We start from the raw sequence: 19,532 nt of genomic DNA on the forward strand, positions 1-19,532 counted from the left end.
GCCGCACCAATGTGTCGGAGGAAACACCGTGCACCTGGCAACCTTGGTTAGCGCGCACTGTGCCCGGCCCGCCACAGGAGTCGCTGGTGCGCGATGAGGCAAGGATTTCCCTACCGGCCAAACCCCCCCTAACCCGAACGACGCTAGGCCAATTGTGCGTCGCCGGTTACGACAGAGCCTGGGCGCGAACCCAGAGTCTCTGGAGGCACAGCTGGCGCTGCAGTAACCACTACGCCACCCGGGAGGCTAGCTACATTTCTTAACCTCTAGTGACATCCCATCCCGTGAATGGGACCATTGTCATCATCTGACACTAATTAGCATAACGCAACAGACATAAATCTTCCTAGAAAATATTCCTATTCATGAAAATCACAAGTGAAATATATTGGAACACAGCTTAGCCTTTTGTTAATCACCCTGTCATCTCAGATTTTCAAAATATGCTTTACAGCCAAAGCTAGACAAGCATTTGTGTAAGTTTATCGATATATATTATCATATTGTGTAGTCAACATTAGTCAGAAATAGCATTATAAATATTCACTTACCTTTGATGATCTTCATCAGAATGCACTCCCAGGAATCCCAGTTCCACAATAAATGTTTGATTTGCTCAATAAAGTTATAAATAGCTTCTTTTGTCAGGGCGTTTGGTAAACAAATCCAAACGCTCGTGCAGGTCCAGCCGAACGTCGGACGAAAAGTTCAAAAAGTTATATTACAGGTCGTAGAAACATGTCAAACTAAGTATAGAATCAATCTCTTTAGGATGTTTTTATCGTACATCTTCAATAATGTTCCAACCGGAGAATTCCTTTGTCTGTAGAAAAGCAATGGAACTAGAGCTAACTCTCTCATGACCGTGTGTCACGAGCCTGTGGCACTCGGCCAAACACCTGACTCATTCCCCTCTCATTCAGCCCCCCTTCATAGCAGAAGCCTCAAACAAAGGTCTGAAGCCTGTTGACATCTAGTGGAAGCCTTAGGAAGTGCAATATGACCCATTTACACTGTATATTGGAAAAGGGAAAGAGTTGAAAAACTATAAGCCTCAAATTTCCCACTTCCTGGTGTGATTTTTCTCAGATTTTTGCCTTCCATATGAGTTCTGTTATACTCACAGACATCATTCAAACAGTTTTAGAAACTTCAGAGTGTTTTCTATCCAATACTACTACTAATATGCATATATTCACATCTGGGACAGAGTAGCAGGCAGTTTACTCTGGGCACCTTATTCATCCAACGCTCTGGATAACATGAAAACTGCCTAACCAGCTCTGCTGGGGGGAGTAAAATGGTCAGAGTGAGGTGTTCTCTCATTATGTGTCTGGAAGTAGCTAGCCAATGTTAGCCAGTTAGCTTGGGTGCTTGACTGTTGTTGTGAGGTCAGAGCTTTCGGAACAACCCTATTTATTGGTCAGAGCGTCCAGTGTGCTCTCTGAACAAGAAACATTTACGAACGGACAATATGAAAACACTGTTGCAGTCACCAACACTCAGGAAAACAGACTGTAACAGCCTGACCAGCTCTCCTAGCGCGAATAATGTTCAGTGAGCTGTTCTCTCTCTCTCTCTTAGATGCCTGGAAGTAGCTGGAAAGTTTGAACAGAATGGTTGGATCAACCCTTAATGAGATGGGTGGGGCTAAGGCTTAAGAGGGTGTGAACAATGCTGAATGGGGGTAGATAAAGGGCCCTCCAATAGTAGTACCAACTCAGTATCAGGAAGGTGTTCCTAATGCTGAATGGGTGTAGACAAAGGGCCCTCCAATAGTAGTAACAACTCAGTATCAGGAAGGTGTTCCTAGTGTTTATTATACTCAGTGTATATGCATTATAAGAAAAAAAAGTAGGGTAGAATACCTACATTCACACATAAATGCTTGAACATGTATTACTTGTCATTACAATGTTTTATGTGCTAAAATTCAGTCAATGTCTACCGGATAGTAAGTCAAATAAATAGATAAAAGTTTGGAATATCTTCATCCATGGATGTTGCTCTTGCTGCGGGCGATTCCCTGATCCACCTCTACGCAGACGACACCATTCTATATACTTTCGGCCCGTCTTTGGACACTGTGCTATCTAACCTCCAAACAAGCTTCAATGCCATACAACACTCCTTCCGTGGCCTCCAACTGCTCTTAAACGCTAGTAAAACCAAATGCATGCTTTTCAACCGGTCGCTGCCTGCACCTGCATGCCCGACTAGCATCACCACCCTGGATGGTTCCGACCTAGAATATGTGGACGTCTATAAGTACCTAGGTGTCTGGCTAGACTGCAAACTCTCCTTCCAGACTCATATCAAACATCTCCAATCGAAAATCAAATCAAGAGTCGGCTTTCTATTCCGCAACAAAGCCTCCTTCACTCAAGCCGCCAAGCTTACCCTAGTAAAACTGACTATCCTACCGATCCTCGACTTCGGCGATGTCATCTACAAAATGGCTTCCAACACTCTACTCAGCAAACTGGATGCAGTCTATCACAGTGCCATCCGTTTTGTCACTAAAGCACCTTATACTACCCACCACTGCGACTTGTATGCTCTAGTCGGCTGGCCCTCGCTACATATTCGTCGCCAGACCCACTGGCTCCAGGTCATCTACAAGTCTATGCTAGGTAAAGCTCCGCCTTATCTCAGCTCACTGGTCACGATGGCAACACCCATCCGTAGCACGCGCTCCAGCAGGTGTATCTCACTGATCATCCCTAAAGCCAACACCTCATTTGGCCGCCTTTCGTTCCAGTACTCTGCTGCCTGTGACTGGAACGAATTGCAAAAATCGCTGAAGTTGGAGACTTTCATCTCCCTCACCAACTTCAAACATCAGCTATCTGAGCAGCTAACCGATCGCTGCAGCTGTACATAGTCTATTGGTAAATAGCCCACCCTTTTCACCTACCTCATCCCCGTACTGTTTCTATTTATTTACTTTTCTGCTCTTCTGCACACCAATATCTCTACCTGTACATGACCATCTGATCTTTTATCACTCCAGTGTTAATCTGCAAAATTGTAATTATTTGCCTACCTCCTCATGCCTTTTGCACACATTGTATATAGACCCCCCCTTCGTTTTCTACTGTGTTATTGACTTGTTAATTGTTTACTCCATGTGTAACTCTTTGTTGTATGCTCACACTGCTATGCTTTATCTTGGCCAGGTCGCAGTTGCAAATGAGAACTTGTTCTCAACTAGCCTACCTGGTTAAATAAAGGTGTTCTCAACTAGCCTACCTGGTTAAATAAAGGTGTTCTCAACTAGCCTACCTGGTTAAATAAAGGTGAAATAAAAATAAAAAAAAATAAAAAAAATCCGTTGTCCAGCTGTTGCATTTTACAGAACACTATCATTAACCTTTTAGCAATTTAGACGACCATTTCTACTTTAATTATGTCATACTTAATTTGTCTTTTGTTTCATGATTTATTTATTTATTTTATTAGTTTTACTCTTAACACTGTATGTATTGGCTGATCTAATCAAATCTGGGATGAATAATGTTTTTATCTTAGTCTGTTATCTTATATTATTTCATCTTATCTTGAAGTTGAAATTTTGACTTTGACTTTAGATTACGTTTGATGTGATTTGCTTTAGGCTGAGTCTGTTCATCGAGGGCCCCAGTAAGGTGGACATTAACACTGTGTTTGTGTCTGTGTGTAGGCTATGGGGGTCTGAGTCTGTTCATCGAGGGCCCCAGTAAGGTGGACATTAACACTGTGTTTGTGTCTGTGTGTAGGCTATGGGGGTCTGAGTCTGTTCATCGAGGGCCCCAGTAAGGTGGACATTAACACTGTGTTTGTGTCTGTGTGTAGGCTATGGGGGTCTGAGTCTGTTCATCGAGGGCCCCAGTAAGGTGGACATTAACACTGTGTTTGTGTCTGTGTGTAGGCTATGGGGGTCTGAGTCTGTTCATCGAGGGCCCCAGTAAGGTGGACATTAACACTGTGTTTGTGTCTGTGTGTAGGCTATGGGGGTCTGAGTCTGTTCATCGAGGGCCCCAGTAAGGTGGACATTAACACTGTGTTTGTGTCTGTGTGTAGGCTATGGGGGTCTGAGTCTGTTCATCGAGGGCCCCAGTAAGGTGGACATTAACACTGTGTTTGTGTCTGTGTGTAGGCTATGGGGGTCTGAGTCTGTTCATCGAGGGCCCCAGTAAGGTGGACATTAACACTGTGTTTGTGTCTGTGTGTAGGCTATGGGGGTCTGAGTCTGTTCATCGAGGGCCCCAGTAAGGTGGACATTAACACTGTGTTTGTGTCTGTGTGTAGGCTATGGGGGTCTGAGTCTGTTCATCGAGGGCCCCAGTAAGGTGGACATTAACACTGTGTTTGTGTCTGTGTGTAGGCTATGGGGGTCTGAGTCTGTCCATCGAGGGCCCCAGTAAGGTGGACATTAACACTGTGTTTGTGTCTGTGTGTAGGCTATGGGGGTCTGAGTCTGTTCATCGAGGGCCCCAGTAAGGTGGACATTAACACTGTGTTTGTGTCTGTGTGTAGGCTATGGGGGTCTGAGTCTGTCCATCGAGGGCCCCAGTAAGGTGGACATTAACACTGTGTTTGTGTCTGTGTGTAGGCTATGGGGGTCTGAGTCTGTTCATCGAGGGCCCCAGTAAGGTGGACATTAACACTGTGTTTGTGTCTGTGTGTAGGCTATGGGGGTCTGAGTCTGTTCATCGAGGGCCCCAGTAAGGTGGACATTAACACTGTGTTTGTGTCTGTGTGTAGGCTATGGGGGTCTGAGTCTGTTCATCGAGGGCCCCAGTAAGGTGGACATTAACACTGTGTTTGTGTCTGTGTGTAGGCTATGGGGGTCTGAGTCTGTTCATCGAGGGCCCCAGTAAGGTGGACATTAACACTGTGTTTGTGTCTGTGTGTAGGCTATGGGGGTCTGAGTCTGTTCATCGAGGGCCCCAGTAAGGTGGACATTAACACTGTGTTTGTGTCTGTGTGTAGGCTATGGGGGTCTGAGTCTGTTCATCGAGGGCCCCAGTAAGGTGGACATTAACACTGTGTTTGTGTCTGTGTGTAGGCTATGGGGGTCTGAGTCTGTTCATCGAGGGCCCCAGTAAGGTGGACATTAACACTGTGTTTGTGTCTGTGTGTAGGCTATGGGGGTCTGAGTCTGTTCATCGAGGGCCCCAGTAAGGTGGACATTAACACTGTGTTTGTGTCTGTGTGTAGGCTATGGGGGTCTGAGTCTGTTCATCGAGGGCCCCAGTAAGGTGGACATTAACACTGTGTTTGTGTCTGTGTGTAGGCTATGGGGGTCTGAGTCTGTTCATCGAGGGCCCCAGTAAGGTGGACATTAACACTGTGTTTGTGTCTGTGTGTAGGCTATGGGGGTCTGAGTCTGTTCATCGAGGGCCCCAGTAAGGTGGACATTAACACTGTGTTTGTGTCTGTGTGTAGGCTATGGGGGTCTGAGTCTGTTCATCGAGGGCCCCAGTAAGGTGGACATTAACACTGTGTTTGTGTCTGTGTGTAGGCTATGGGGGTCTGAGTCTGTCCATCGAGGGCCCCAGTAAGGTGGACATTAACACTGTGTTTGTGTCTGTGTGTAGGCTATGGGGGTCTGAGTCTGTTCATCGAGGGCCCCAGTAAGGTGGACATTAACACTGTGTTTGTGTCTGTGTGTAGGCTATGGGGGTCTGAGTCTGTCCATCGAGGGCCCCAGTAAGGTGGACATTAACACTGTGTTTGTGTCTGTGTGTAGGCTATGGGGGTCTGAGTCTGTTCATCGAGGGCCCCAGTAAGGTGGACATTAACACTGTGTTTGTGTCTGTGTGTAGGCTATGGGGGTCTGAGTCTGTTCATCGAGGGCCCCAGTAAGGTGGACATTAACACTGTGTTTGTGTCTGTGTGTAGGCTATGGGGGTCTGAGTCTGTTCATCGAGGGCCCCAGTAAGGTGGACATTAACACTGTGTTTGTGTCTGTGTGTAGGCTATGGGGGTCTGAGTCTGTTCATCGAGGGCCCCAGTAAGGTGGACATTAACACTGTGTTTGTGTCTGTGTGTAGGCTATGGGGGTCTGAGTCTGTTCATCGAGGGCCCCAGTAAGGTGGACATTAACACTGTGTTTGTGTCTGTGTGTAGGCTATGGGGGTCTGAGTCTGTTCATCGAGGGCCCCAGTAAGGTGGACATTAACACTGTGTTTGTGTCTGTGTGTAGGCTATGGGGGTCTGAGTCTGTTCATCGAGGGCCCCAGTAAGGTGGACATTAACACTGTGTTTGTGTCTGTATGTAGGCTATGGGGGTCTGAGTCTGTTCATCGAGGGCCCCAGTAAGGTGGACATTAACACTGTGTTTGTGTCTGTGTGTAGGCTATGGGGGTCTGAGTCTGTTCATCGAGGGCCCCAGTAAGGTGGACATTAACACTGTGTTTGTGTCTGTGTGTAGGCTATGGGGGTCTGAGTCTGTTCATCGAGGGCCCCAGTAAGGTGGACATTAACACTGTGTTTGTGTCTGTGTGTAGGCTATGGGGGTCTGAGTCTGTTCATCGAGGGCCCCAGTAAGGTGGACATTAACACTGTGTTTGTGTCTGTGTGTAGGCTATGGGGGTCTGAGTCTGTTCATCGAGGGCCCCAGTAAGGTGGACATTAACACTGTGTTTGTGTCTGTGTGTAGGCTATGGGGGTCTGAGTCTGTTCATCGAGGGCCCCAGTAAGGTGGACATTAACACTGTGTTTGTGTCTGTGTGTAGGCTATGGGGGTCTGAGTCTGTTCATCGAGGGCCCCAGTAAGGTGGACATTAACACTGTGTTTGTGTCTGTGTGTAGGCTATGGGGGTCTGAGTCTGTTCATCGAGGGCCCCAGTAAGGTGGACATTAACACTGTGTTTGTGTCTGTGTGTAGGCTATGGGGGTCTGAGTCTGTCCATCGAGGGCCCCAGTAAGGTGGACATTAACACTGTGTTTGTGTCTGTGTGTAGGCTATGGGGGTCTGAGTCTGTTCATCGAGGGCCCCAGTAAGGTGGACATTAACACTGTGTTTGTGTCTGTGTGTAGGCTATGGGGGTCTGAGTCTGTTCATCGAGGGCCCCAGTAAGGTGGACATTAACACTGTGTTTGTGTCTGTGTGTAGGCTATGGGGGTCTGAGTCTGTTCATCGAGGGCCCCAGTAAGGTGGACATTAACACTGTGTTTGTGTCTGTGTGTAGGCTATGGGGGTCTGAGTCTGTTCATCGAGGGCCCCAGTAAGGTGGACATTAACACTGTGTTTGTGTCTGTGTGTAGGCTATGGGGGTCTGAGTCTGTTCATCGAGGGCCCCAGTAAGGTGGACATTAACACTGTGTTTGTGTCTGTGTGTAGGCTATGGGGGTCTGAGTCTGTTCATCGAGGGCCCCAGTAAGGTGGACATTAACACTGTGTTTGTGTCTGTGTGTAGGCTATGGGGGTCTGAGTCTGTTCATCGAGGGCCCCAGTAAGGTGGACATTAACACTGTGTTTGTGTCTGTGTGTAGGCTATGGGGGTCTGAGTCTGTTCATCGAGGGCCCCAGTAAGGTGGACATTAACACTGTGTTTGTGTCTGTGTGTAGGCTATGGGGGTCTGAGTCTGTTCATCGAGGGCCCCAGTAAGGTGGACATTAACACTGTGTTTGTGTCTGTGTGTAGGCTATGGGGGTCTGAGTCTGTTCATCGAGGGCCCCAGTAAGGTGGACATTAACACTGTGTTTGTGTCTGTGTGTAGGCTATGGGGGTCTGAGTCTGTTCATCGAGGGCCCCAGTAAGGTGGACATTAACACTGTGTTTGTGTCTGTGTGTAGGCTATGGGGGTCTGAGTCTGTTCATCGAGGGCCCCAGTAAGGTGGACATTAACACTGTGTTTGTGTCTGTGTGTAGGCTATGGGGGTCTGAGTCTGTTCATCGAGGGCCCCAGTAAGGTGGACATTAACACTGTGTTTGTGTCTGTGTGTAGGCTATGGGGGTCTGAGTCTGTTCATCGAGGGCCCCAGTAAGGTGGACATTAACACTGTGTTTGTGTCTGTGTGTAGGCTATGGGGGTCTGAGTCTGTTCATCGAGGGCCCCAGTAAGGTGGACATTAACACTGTGTTTGTGTCTGTGTGTAGGCTATGGGGGTCTGAGTCTGTTCATCGAGGGCCCCAGTAAGGTGGACATTAACACTGTGTTTGTGTCTGTGTGTAGGCTATGGGGGTCTGAGTCTGTTCATCGAGGGCCCCAGTAAGGTGGACATTAACACTGTGTTTGTGTCTGTGTGTAGGCTATGGGGGTCTGAGTCTGTTCATCGAGGGCCCCAGTAAGGTGGACATTAACACTGTGTTTGTGTCTGTGTGTAGGCTATGGGGGTCTGAGTCTGTTCATTGAGGGCCCCAGTAAGGTGGACATTAACACTGTGTTTGTGTCTGTGTGTAGGCTATGGGGGTCTGAGTCTGTTCATCGAGGGCCCCAGTAAGGTGGACATTAACACTGTGTTTGTGTCTGTGTGTAGGCTATGGGGGTCTGAGTCTGTTCATCGAGGGCCCCAGTAAGGTGGACATTAACACTGTGTTTGTGTCTGTGTGTAGGCTATGGGGGTCTGAGTCTGTTCATCGAGGGCCCCAGTAAGGTGGACATTAACACTGTGTTTGTGTCTGTGTGTAGGCTATGGGGGTCTGAGTCTGTTCATCGAGGGCCCCAGTAAGGTGGACATTAACACTGTGTTTGTGTCTGTGTGTAGGCTATGGGGGTCTGAGTCTGTTCATCGAGGGCCCCAGTAAGGTGGACATTAACACTGTGTTTGTGTCTGTGTGTAGGCTATGGGGGTCTGAGTCTGTCCATCGAGGGCCCCAGTAAGGTGGACATTAACACTGTGTTTGTGTCTGTGTGTAGGCTATGGGGGTCTGAGTCTGTCCATCGAGGGCCCCAGTAAGGTGGACATTAACACTGTGTTTGTGTCTGTGTGTAGGCTATGGGGGTCTGAGTCTGTCCATCGAGGGCCCCAGTAAGGTGGACATTAACACTGTGTTTGTGTCTGTGTGTAGGCTATGGGGGTCTGAGTCTGTTCATCGAGGGCCCCAGTAAGGTGGACATTAACACTGTGTTTGTGTCTGTGTGTAGGCTATGGGGGTCTGAGTCTGTTCATCGAGGGCCCCAGTAAGGTGGACATTAACACTGTGTTTGTGTCTGTGTGTAGGCTATGGGGGTCTGAGTCTGTTCATCGAGGGCCCCAGTAAGGTGGACATTAACACTGTGTTTGTGTCTGTGTGTAGGCTATGGGGGTCTGAGTCTGTTCATCGAGGGCCCCAGTAAGGTGGACATTAACACTGTGTTTGTGTCTGTGTGTAGGCTATGGGGGTCTGAGTCTGTTCATCGAGGGCCCCAGTAAGGTGGACATTAACACTGTGTTTGTGTCTGTGTGTAGGCTATGGGGGTCTGAGTCTGTTCATCGAGGGCCCCAGTAAGGTGGACATTAACACTGTGTTTGTGTCTGTGTGTAGGCTATGGGGGTCTGAGTCTGTTCATCGAGGGCCCCAGTAAGGTGGACATTAACACTGTGTTTGTGTCTGTGTGTAGGCTATGGGGGTCTGAGTCTGTTCATCGAGGGCCCCAGTAAGGTGGACATTAACACTGTGTTTGTGTCTGTGTGTAGGCTATGGGGGTCTGAGTCTGTCCATCGAGGGCCCCAGTAAGGTGGACATTAACACTGTGTTTGTGTCTGTGTGTAGGCTATGGGGGTCTGAGTCTGTCCATCGAGGGCCCCAGTAAGGTGGACATTAACACTGAGGACCAGGAGGATGGCACCTGTAAGTTCACCTACTGCCCTACTGAACCAGGAAACTACATCATCAACATCAAGTTCGCTGACCAGCACGTACCAGGTAATATATATAATAATATAGTACATAATAATTGTCGATTCTTTTGAATAATATTATAAATTGTGTATCTAAACAATTTAAATAAGTGTGTGTATATGTGTGTGTGTTTGTGTAGGGAGTATGTTCACGGTGAAGGTGACAGGAGAAGGGAGGATGAAGGAGAGCATCACCAGGAAGAAGAGGGCAGCGTCTGTTGCAAACATTGGCAGCCAGTGTGACCTCAGCCTCAAGATCCCAGGTATGGGGATTCCAATTTACTGGATAGCAAAAACAGTGATGTAGGTATCATGGATATCAGGTAGGTATCATTTTCCGGTATCATGCTTAATTTTATTTTTAATTTAACTAGGCAAGTCAGTTAAGAACACATTTTTATTTTCAATGACTGCCTAGGAACAGTGGGTTAAGTTAAGTTGGTGAGGGAGATAAAAGTCTCCAACTTCAGCGATTTTTGCAATTCGTTCCAGTCACAGGCAGCAGAGAACTGGAACGAAAGGCGGCCAAATGAGGTGTTGACTTTAGGGATGATCAGTGAGATACACCTGCTGGAGCCCGTGCTACGGATGGGTGTTGCCATCGTGACCAGTGAGCTGAGATAAGGCGGAGCTTTACCTAGCATGGACTTGTAGATGACCTGGAGCCAGTGGGTCTGGCGACGAATATGTAGCGAGGGCCAGCCGACTAGAGCATACAAGTCGCAGTGGTGGGTGGTATAAGGTGCTTTAGTGACAAAACGGATGGCACTGTGATAGACTGCATCCAGTTTTCTGAGTAGAGTGTTGGAAGCCATTTTGTAGATGACATCGCCGAAGTCGAGGATCGGTAGGATAGTCAGTTTTACTAGGGTAAGCTTGGCGGCGTGAGTGAAGGAGGCTTTGTTGCGGAATAGAAAGCCGACTCTTGATTTGATTTTCGATTGGAGATGTTTGATATGAGTCTGGAAGGAGAGTTTGCAGTCTAGCCAGACACCTAGGTACTTATAGACGTCCACATATTCTAGGTCGGAACCATCCAGGGTGGTGATGCTAGTCGGGCATGCGGGTGCAGGCAGCGACCGGTTGAAAAGCATGCATTTGGTTTTACTAGCGTTTAAGAGCAGTTGGAGGCCACGGAAGGAGTGTTGTATGGCATTGAAGCTTGTTTGGAGGTTAGATAGCACAGTGTCCAAAGACGGGCCGAAAGTATATAGAATGGTGTCGTCTGCGTAGAGGTGGATCAGGGAATCGCCCGCAGCAAGAGCAACATCATTGATATACACAGAGAAAAGAGTCGGCCCGAGAATTGAACCCTGTGGCACCCCCATAGAGACTGCCAGAGGACCGGACAGCATGCCCTCCGATTTGACACACTGAACTCTGTCTGCAAAGTAATTGGTGAACCAGGCAAGGCAGTCATCCGAAAAACCGAGGCTACTGAGTCTGCCGATAAGAATATGGTGATTGACAGAGTCGAAAGCCTTGGCAAGGTCGATGAAGACGGCTGCACAGTACTGTCTTTTATCGATGGCGGTTATGATATCGTTTAGTACCTTGAGTGTGGCTGAGGTGCACCCATGACCGGCTCGGAAACCAGATTGCACAGCGGAGAAGGTACGGTGGGATTCGAGATGGTCAGTGACCTGTTTGTTGACTTGGCTTCGAAGACCTTAGATAGGCAGGGCAGGATGGATATAGGTCTGTAACAGTTTGGGTCCAGGGTGTCTCCCCCTTTGAAGAGGGGGATGACTGCGGCAGCTTTCCAATCCTTGGGGATCTCAGGATGCCACAGGATGTTTTTGTGCTGGTCGAGGGCAGTCAGGTCTGGGGTGAACCAAGGGCTGTATCTGTTCTTAGTTCTGCATTTTTTGAACGGAGCATGCTTATCTAAAATGGTGAGGAAGTTACTTTTAAAGAATGACCAGGCATCCTCAACTGACGGGATGAGGTCAATGTCCTTCCAGGATACCCGGGCCAGGTCGATTAGAAAGGCCTGCTCACAGAAGTGTTTTAGGGAGCGTTTGACAGTGATGAGGGGTGGTCGTTTGACTGCGGCTCCGTAGCGGATACAGGCAATGAGGCAGTGATCGCTGAGATCCTGGTTGAAGACAGCGGAGGTGTATTTGGAGGGCCAGTTGGTCAGGATGACGTCTATGAGGGTGCCCTTGTTTACAGAGTTAGGGTTGTACCTGGTGGGTTCCTTGATGATTTGTGTGAGATTGAGGGCATCTAGCTTAGATTGTAGGACTGGCGGGGTGTTAAGCATATCCCAGTTTAGGTCACCTAACAGAACAAACTCTGAAGCTAGATGGGGGCGATCAATTCACAAATGGTGTCCAGGGCACAGCTGGGAGCTGAGGGGGGTCGGTAGCAGGCGGCAACCGTGAGAGACTTATTTCTGGAGAGAGTAATTTTCAAAATTAGTAGTTCGAACTGTTTGGGTATGGACCTGGAAAGTATGACATTACTTTGCAGGCTATCTCTGCAGTAAACTGCAACTCCTCCCCCTTTGGCAGTTCTATCTTGACGGAAGATGTTATAGTTGGGTATGGAAATCTCTGAATTTTTGGTGGCCTTCCTGAGCCAGGATTCAGACACAGCAAGGACATCAGGGTTAGCAGAGTGTGCTAAAGCAGTGAGTAAAACAAACTTAGGGAGGAGGCTTCTGATGTTGACATGCATGAAACCAAGGCTTTTTCGATCACAGAAGTCAACAAATGAGGGTGCCTTAATGATGGGATGGCAGAGCTCTGCTTAATGATGGGATGACAGAGCTCTGCTTAATGATGGGATGACAGAGCTCTGCTTAATGATGGGATGGCAGAGCTCTGCTTAATGATGGGATGACAGAGCTCTGCTTAATGATGGGATGACAGAGTTCTGCTTAATGATGGGATGACAGAGCTCTGCTTAATGATGGGATGACAGAGCTCTGCTTAATGATGGGATGGCAGAGCTCTGCTTAATGATGGGATGACAGAGCTCTGCTTAATGATGGGATGACAGAGCTCGGCTTAATGATGGGATGGCAGAGCTTTGCTTAATGATGGGATGACAGAGCTCTGCTTAATGATGGGATGGCAGAGCTCTGCTTAATGATGGGATGACAGAGCTCAATTAAGACAATTAAATCACTATCTTAGAAAAATACCATAAAGAATATTTACAAGGTAAAGAAGAACAGGTCTGAATACAATCTTTGACTTTTGAAGAGAGACAACAAAACAGGTTCAACTCAAATAAAGCATACTAGTTAATGCCAAATAAACCTGGTAGACATCTCACAGCTCTCACAAAACGAATACATGCTAAACAAGTTATAATGTTAAAAGATGAAGATACAAAAGCAGTAATTAGAAACAACAGTGAGATTAATGACGATGTTAACAGCTTCTATGTATAGAAATCAGAATTAAACAACAGTGAGATTAATGACAATGTTAACAGCTTCTATGAAAATGTATGGAAATCAGAATTAAACAACAGTGAAATTAATGACAACGTTAAAAGCTTCTATGAAAATTAAATCAGAAATAAACAACAGTTGAACGGATCCTATAGCCTTCTTAGACCCAGCAGTTATGATTAAAAATAGAGAAGATATTAGATACTGTTAACTTTAGCACGGAGAAAAGCACCAGGAATGGATGGCTTTCCCATAGAATTATATTCAATATTTTGGGACAAAGTAGCCCCCTGTCAGGTATACTCCGTCTCCGGCCTCTAGGTCACCATCGTCTCGCGCACTTGCGCTCCATGACACTCACCTGGACTTCCTCACCTCCTTGATTATCTTCCCTATATCTGTCACTCCCCTTGGCTCTTTCCTCAGGTGTTATTGACTCTGTTTTCAAGTTGTTTGTGTTGTGTTTATTTTTTTATGTATTTATTGAAACACTCCCTGAACTTGCTTCCCTACTCTCAGTGCACTCGTCACACCCCCCTATTTACACATATTTCATTAAATTCAGTACTTCCTATTTCCATCTATCAAACAGTTATTTCAGTTACTGTATATTAACACCAGGAGAATCTGCTGCTGATTGTAGTCCCATACATCTAATAAACTGTGACAATAAATAATAACAAAGCTCATAAGCAATATACAGTCAAAAGTCTGACCAGACTTGATACATATCAATCAAACAGGGTTTATTAAAAAATAGACACTTACTAACACATACAAGAACATATTTTACTTAAATACAATAAACAAAAAAAACAAGATATAGATTCATCAATAATAGTTGTTGATGCTGAAAAGTCTTGAATGGCCTTTTCTATTCAAAACCTTGGAAGCTTTCAACTTTCTAGCCGCAATTAGAAATGTTATTAAAAATATTATATACATGTCCTATAGCAAAAATATACACAGATAATACATTATCTAATGAAATTGCTTTAGAAAGGGGAACAAGACAGGGATGTCCCCTCTCCCCCTCCTGATTGCACTGGCATTGAATCGCTTGCAGAAAGAATTAGACAGAACCCAAATGTAACAGGTATCAGTATTGGTAAACAGATGATCTCCTGATATATCTGACCAGTATTGAAAACATTTCCAGAATAATAAAATGTCTTAGGTTATAAAATGTTTGTGGAAAAACATGAAGTAATGGCAATTGAAAAAAAAGAATAACTCATGATGTACAGCAATACTTAGAATGATTTACAAGTGTTAACAAACAAATATACACTGAACAAAAATAAAAATGTAAGACATGAAGTGTTGGTTCCATGTTTCACGAGCTGAAATAAAACATCCCAGAAATGTTCCATTTGCCCTCAGAACAGCCTCAATTCATCGAGGCGTGGACTCGACAAGGTGTCGAAAGCTTTCCACAGGGATGCTAGCCCATGTTGTCTCCAATGCTTTCCACAGTTGTGTCAGATTGGCTGGATGTCCTTTGGGTGGTGGGCCATTCTTAATACACACGGGAAACTGTTGAGTGTGGAAAACCCCAGCAGTGTTGCAGTTCTTTACACAAACTAGTGCGCCTGGCACCTTCTACCATACCTCGTTCAAAGGCACTTAAATATTTTGTCTTGCCCATTCACCATCTGAAAGGCACACATACACAATCCATACCTCAATTATCTCAACACAACCCTATGGAACAATCCCTGGATAACTTTTCAGAATTCAATGATAAATTGGTCCACATGGAAAACTAAAGGCATAGAAACCGTAAATTACTTGATAATAGGAAATACAATTATTTCCGTGAAATAATTCAAAAGTAGTTTTAGACTGACCAAATACATGCAACTTAAAAGTTACACATCACAAAATATATTTTTGAAGTCTTTTGGACATCAAAGCAACCTTGAGGGAATCTTATTTGAGTCAGAAAAGGATGTTCATAATGATAAGGAAGATATACAAAACCTTGCAGAGAGCACAAGTTGGAGCATAACTAACAAAAATACAGGTAACAAAGATATACGTTTAATTCAGTATAAACTAATGTATAGAATTTATTACACAAGAGAAGAAATTCACACAATCTACAGCACTAAGGCAGAGTCATGTCTTTAGTGTAAAACTAACAATTAGTCAATAATCCATGCTTTCTGGGAATGCTATAAAGTCTGGAAGTTGTGGGTCGAGCTAAAAAGTTGACAACTTTGTAAACATACTTTTAATCCGCCTGTCTGCATATTTCAAGACATGACATATGGGGGTGTAATGAGATACCCAATGTGCTGGACAATTCATATTTCAAGACATGATATATGGGGGTGTAATGAGATACCCAATGTGCTGGACAATTCATATTTCAAGACATGACATATGGGGGTGTAATGAGATACCCAATGTGCTGGACAATTCATATTTCAAGACATGACATATGGGGGTGTAATGAGATACCCAATGTGCTGGACAATTCATATTTCAAGACATGACATATGGGGGTGTAATGAGATACCCAATGTGCTGGACAATTCATATTTCAAGACATGACATATTTTTTTGAAAATTGTATTTCACCTTTATTTAACCAGGTAGGCTAGTTGAGAACACCTTTATTTAACCAGGTAGGCTAGTTGAGAACACCTTTATTTAACCAGGTAGGCTAGTTGAGAACACCTTTATTTAACCAGGTAGGCTAGTTGAGAACAAGTTCTCATTTACAACTGCGACCTGGCCAAGATAAACAGATGGGCTATGTAGTACTCTTGCTGGAGTACGTGCTAAGGGTGGGTGTTGTTATGGTGACCAGTGAGCTGAGATAAGGCGAAGCTTTACCTAGCATAGACTTTTAGATGACCTGGAGCCAGTGGGTCTGGCAACGAATATGTAGTGAGGGCCAGCTGACTAGAGCATACAGGTCGCAGTGGTGGGTGGTATAAGGCGCTTTGGTAACAAAACAGATGGCACTGTGATAGACTGCTATTTTGGAGGTGACATTGCCAAAGTCGAGGATCGGTAGGATAGTCAGTTTTACTAGGGTAAGATTGGCGGTGTGAGTGAAGGAGGCTTTGTTGCGAAATAGAAAGCCGACTCTAGATTTGATTTTGGATTGGAGAGGTTTGATATGAGTCTGGAAGGAGATTTTACAGTCTAGCCAGACACCTAGCTCTTTGTAGTTGTCCACGTGTTCTAGGTCAGAACTGTCCAGAGTAGTGATGCTAGTCGGGCGGGCGGGTGCGGGCAGCGAACGGTTGAAAAGCATGCATTTGGTTTTGCTAGCGTTTAAGAGCAGTTAGTGGCCACAGAAGGAGTCTTGTATGGCATTGAAGCTCATTTGGAGGTTAGTTGCACAGTGTCCAAAGAAGGGCCAGATGTATACAGAATGGTGTTGTCTGATAGAGGTGGATCAAAGAATCACCAGCAGCAAGAGCGACATCGTTGATGTATACAGAGAAAAGAGAATTGAACCCTGTGGCACCCCCATAGACACTGCCAGAGGTCTGGACAACAGGCCCTCCGATTTAACACACTGAACTCTGTCTGCGAAGTAGTTGGTGAACCAGGCGAGGCAATCATTTGAGAAACAAAGGCTATTGAGTCTGTCGATAAGAATAAGGTGATTGACAGAGTCGAAAGCCTTGGCCAGGTCGATGAAGACGGCTGCACAGTACTGTCTTTTACCGATGGTGGTTATGATATCATTTAGTACCTTTAGCGTGGCTGAGGTGCACCTGTGACCGGCTCGGAAACCAGATTGCACAGCGGAGAAGGAACTGTGGGATTTGAAATGGTCTGTAATCTGTTTATTAACTGGCTTTTGAAGACTTTAGAGAGGCAGGGCAGGATGGATATCAGTCTATAACAGTTTGGGTCTAGAGTGTCACCCCCTTTGAAGTGGGGGATGACCGCGGCAGCTTTCCAATCTTTAAAGAGAGGTTGAACAGACTGGTAATAGGGGTTACACCAATGGCGGCGGTTAATTTTAGAGGGGTGTAATGATTCAATTGTCAGACATGACATATGGGGGTGTAATGAGATACCCAATGGGCTGGACGATTCTCTTTTCAAAATTTTCGACTAAAAACTTGGAAAACAATCCACTATCATTTAACACACAAAAATGTTATGATTTATTGTTTCAATATTGAAATAGTATGGGCGACCGATTGAAAACAAATTGGAACAATTTAAGTCCAAGTGATGGGATGGAGGTGTGACCAGGTACTAGAGATGGAGGTGTGACCAGGTACTAGGGATGGAGGTGTGACCAGGTACTAGGGATGGAGGTGTGACCAGGTACTAGGGATGGAGGTGTGACCAGGTACTAGGGATGGAGGTGTGACTATGGATGGAGGTGTGACCAGGTGCTAGGGATGGAGGTGTGACTAGGGATGGTGCGACCAGGTACTAGGGATGGAGGTGTGACTAGGGATGGAGGTGTGACTATGGATGGAGGTGTGACCAGGTACTAGGGATGGAGGTGTGACCAGGTATTAGGGATGGAGGTGTGACTAGGGATGGAGGTGTGGCCAGGTACTAGGGATGGAGGTGTGACCAGGTACTAGGGATGGAGGTGTGACCAGGTACTAGGGATGGAGGTGTGACCAGGTACTAGGGATGGAGGTGTGACAAGGGATGGAGGTGTGACCAGGTACTAGGGATGGAGTTGTGACTAGGGATGGAGGTGTGACCAGGTACTAGAGATGGAGGTGTGACTAGGTACTAGGGATGGAGGTGTGACCCGGTACTAGGGATGGAGGTGTGACCAGGTACTAGGGATGGAGTTGTGACTAGGGATGGAGGTGTGACTAGGGATGGAGGTGTGACTATGGATGGAGGTGTGACCAGGTACTAGGGATGGAGTGTGACCAGGTATTAGGGATGGAGGTGTGACTAGGGATGGAGGTGTGGCCAGGTACTAGGGATGGAGGTGTGACCAGGTACTAGAGATGGAGGTGTGACTAGGTACTAGGGATGGAGGTGTGACTAGGTACTAGGGATGGAGGTGTGACCCGGTACTAGGGATGGAGGTGTGACCAGGTACTAGGGATGGAGTTGTGACTAGGGATGGAGGTGTGACTAGGGATGGAGGTGTGACTATGGATGGAGGTGTGACCAGGTACTAGGGATGGAGTGTGACCAGGTATTAGGGATGGAGGTGTGACTAGGGATGGAGGTGTGGCCAGGTACTAGGGATGGAGGTGTGACCATGTACTGGGGATGGACATGTGACTAGGTACTAGGGATGGAGGTGTGACTAGGGATGGAGGTGTGACCAGGTACTAGGGATGGAGGTGTGACCAGGTACTAGGGATGGACGTGTGACTAGGGATGGAGGTGTGACCAGGCACTAGGGATGGAGGTGTGACCAGGTACTAGGGATGGAGGTGTGACCAGGTACTAGGGATGGAGGTGTGACCAGGCACTAGGGATGGAGGTGTGACCAGGTATTAAAGATGGAGGTGTGACCAGGTACTAGGGATGGAGGTGTGACTAGGTACTAGGGATGGAGGTGTGACCAGGTACTAGGGATGGAGGTGTGACCAGGTACTAGGGATGGAGGTGTGACCAGGTACTAGGGATGGAGGTGTGACCAGGTACTAGGGATGGAGGTGTGACCAGGTACTAGGGATGGAGGTGTGACCAGGCACTAGGGATGGAGGTGTGACCAGGTATTAAAGATGGAGGTGTGACCAGGTACTAGGGATGGAGGTGTGACTAGGTACTAGGGATGGAGGTGTGACCAGGTACTAGGGATGGAGGTGTGACCAGGTACTAGGGATGGAGGTGTGACTAGGTACTAGGGATGGAGGTGTGACCAGGTACTTGGGATGGAGGTGTGACAAGGGATGGAGGTGTGACCAGGTACTAGGGATGGAGGTGTGACCAGGTACTAGGAATGGAGGTGTGACCAGGTACTAGGGATGGAGGTGTGACCAGGTACTAGGGATGGAGGTGTGACCAGGTACTAGGGATGGACGTGTGACTAGGGATGGAGGTTGTGACCAGGGATGGAGGTGTGAACAGGTACTAGGGATGGAGGTGTGACAAGGGATGGAGGTGTGACTAGGTACTAGGGATGGAGTTGTGACTAGGGATGGAGGTGTGACCAGGTATTAGGGATGGAGTTGTGACTAGGGATGGAGGTGTGACCAGGTACTAGGGATGGAGGTGTGACTAGGGATGAAGGTGTGACCAGGTACTAGGGATGGAGTTGTGACTAGGGATGGAGGTGTGACCAGGGATGGAGGTGTGACTATGGATGGACGTGTGACCAGGTACTAGGGATGGAGGTGTGACTAG

General features: G+C 46.6%; 1 protein-coding gene across 1 annotated transcript in view; it reads left to right on the forward strand.

Annotated features, from left to right (window-relative positions):
* Nucleotides 1–19,532, forward strand: part of flna (filamin A, alpha (actin binding protein 280)) — a 155,670-nt gene that overhangs the window by 119,735 nt on the left and 16,403 nt on the right. Inside the window, exons 32-33 of the mRNA XM_031793366.1 lie at nt 9,687–9,839; nt 9,955–10,077. Of these exons, the coding sequence (XP_031649226.1) occupies nt 9,687–9,839; nt 9,955–10,077 (276 nt within the window). The remainder of the gene's footprint in view (nt 1–9,686; nt 9,840–9,954; nt 10,078–19,532) is intronic.

This window comes from Oncorhynchus kisutch, linkage group LG17 (assembly GCF_002021735.2).
Source record: "Oncorhynchus kisutch isolate 150728-3 linkage group LG17, Okis_V2, whole genome shotgun sequence".
NCBI classification, from domain to species: Eukaryota; Metazoa; Chordata; class Actinopteri; order Salmoniformes; family Salmonidae; genus Oncorhynchus; species Oncorhynchus kisutch.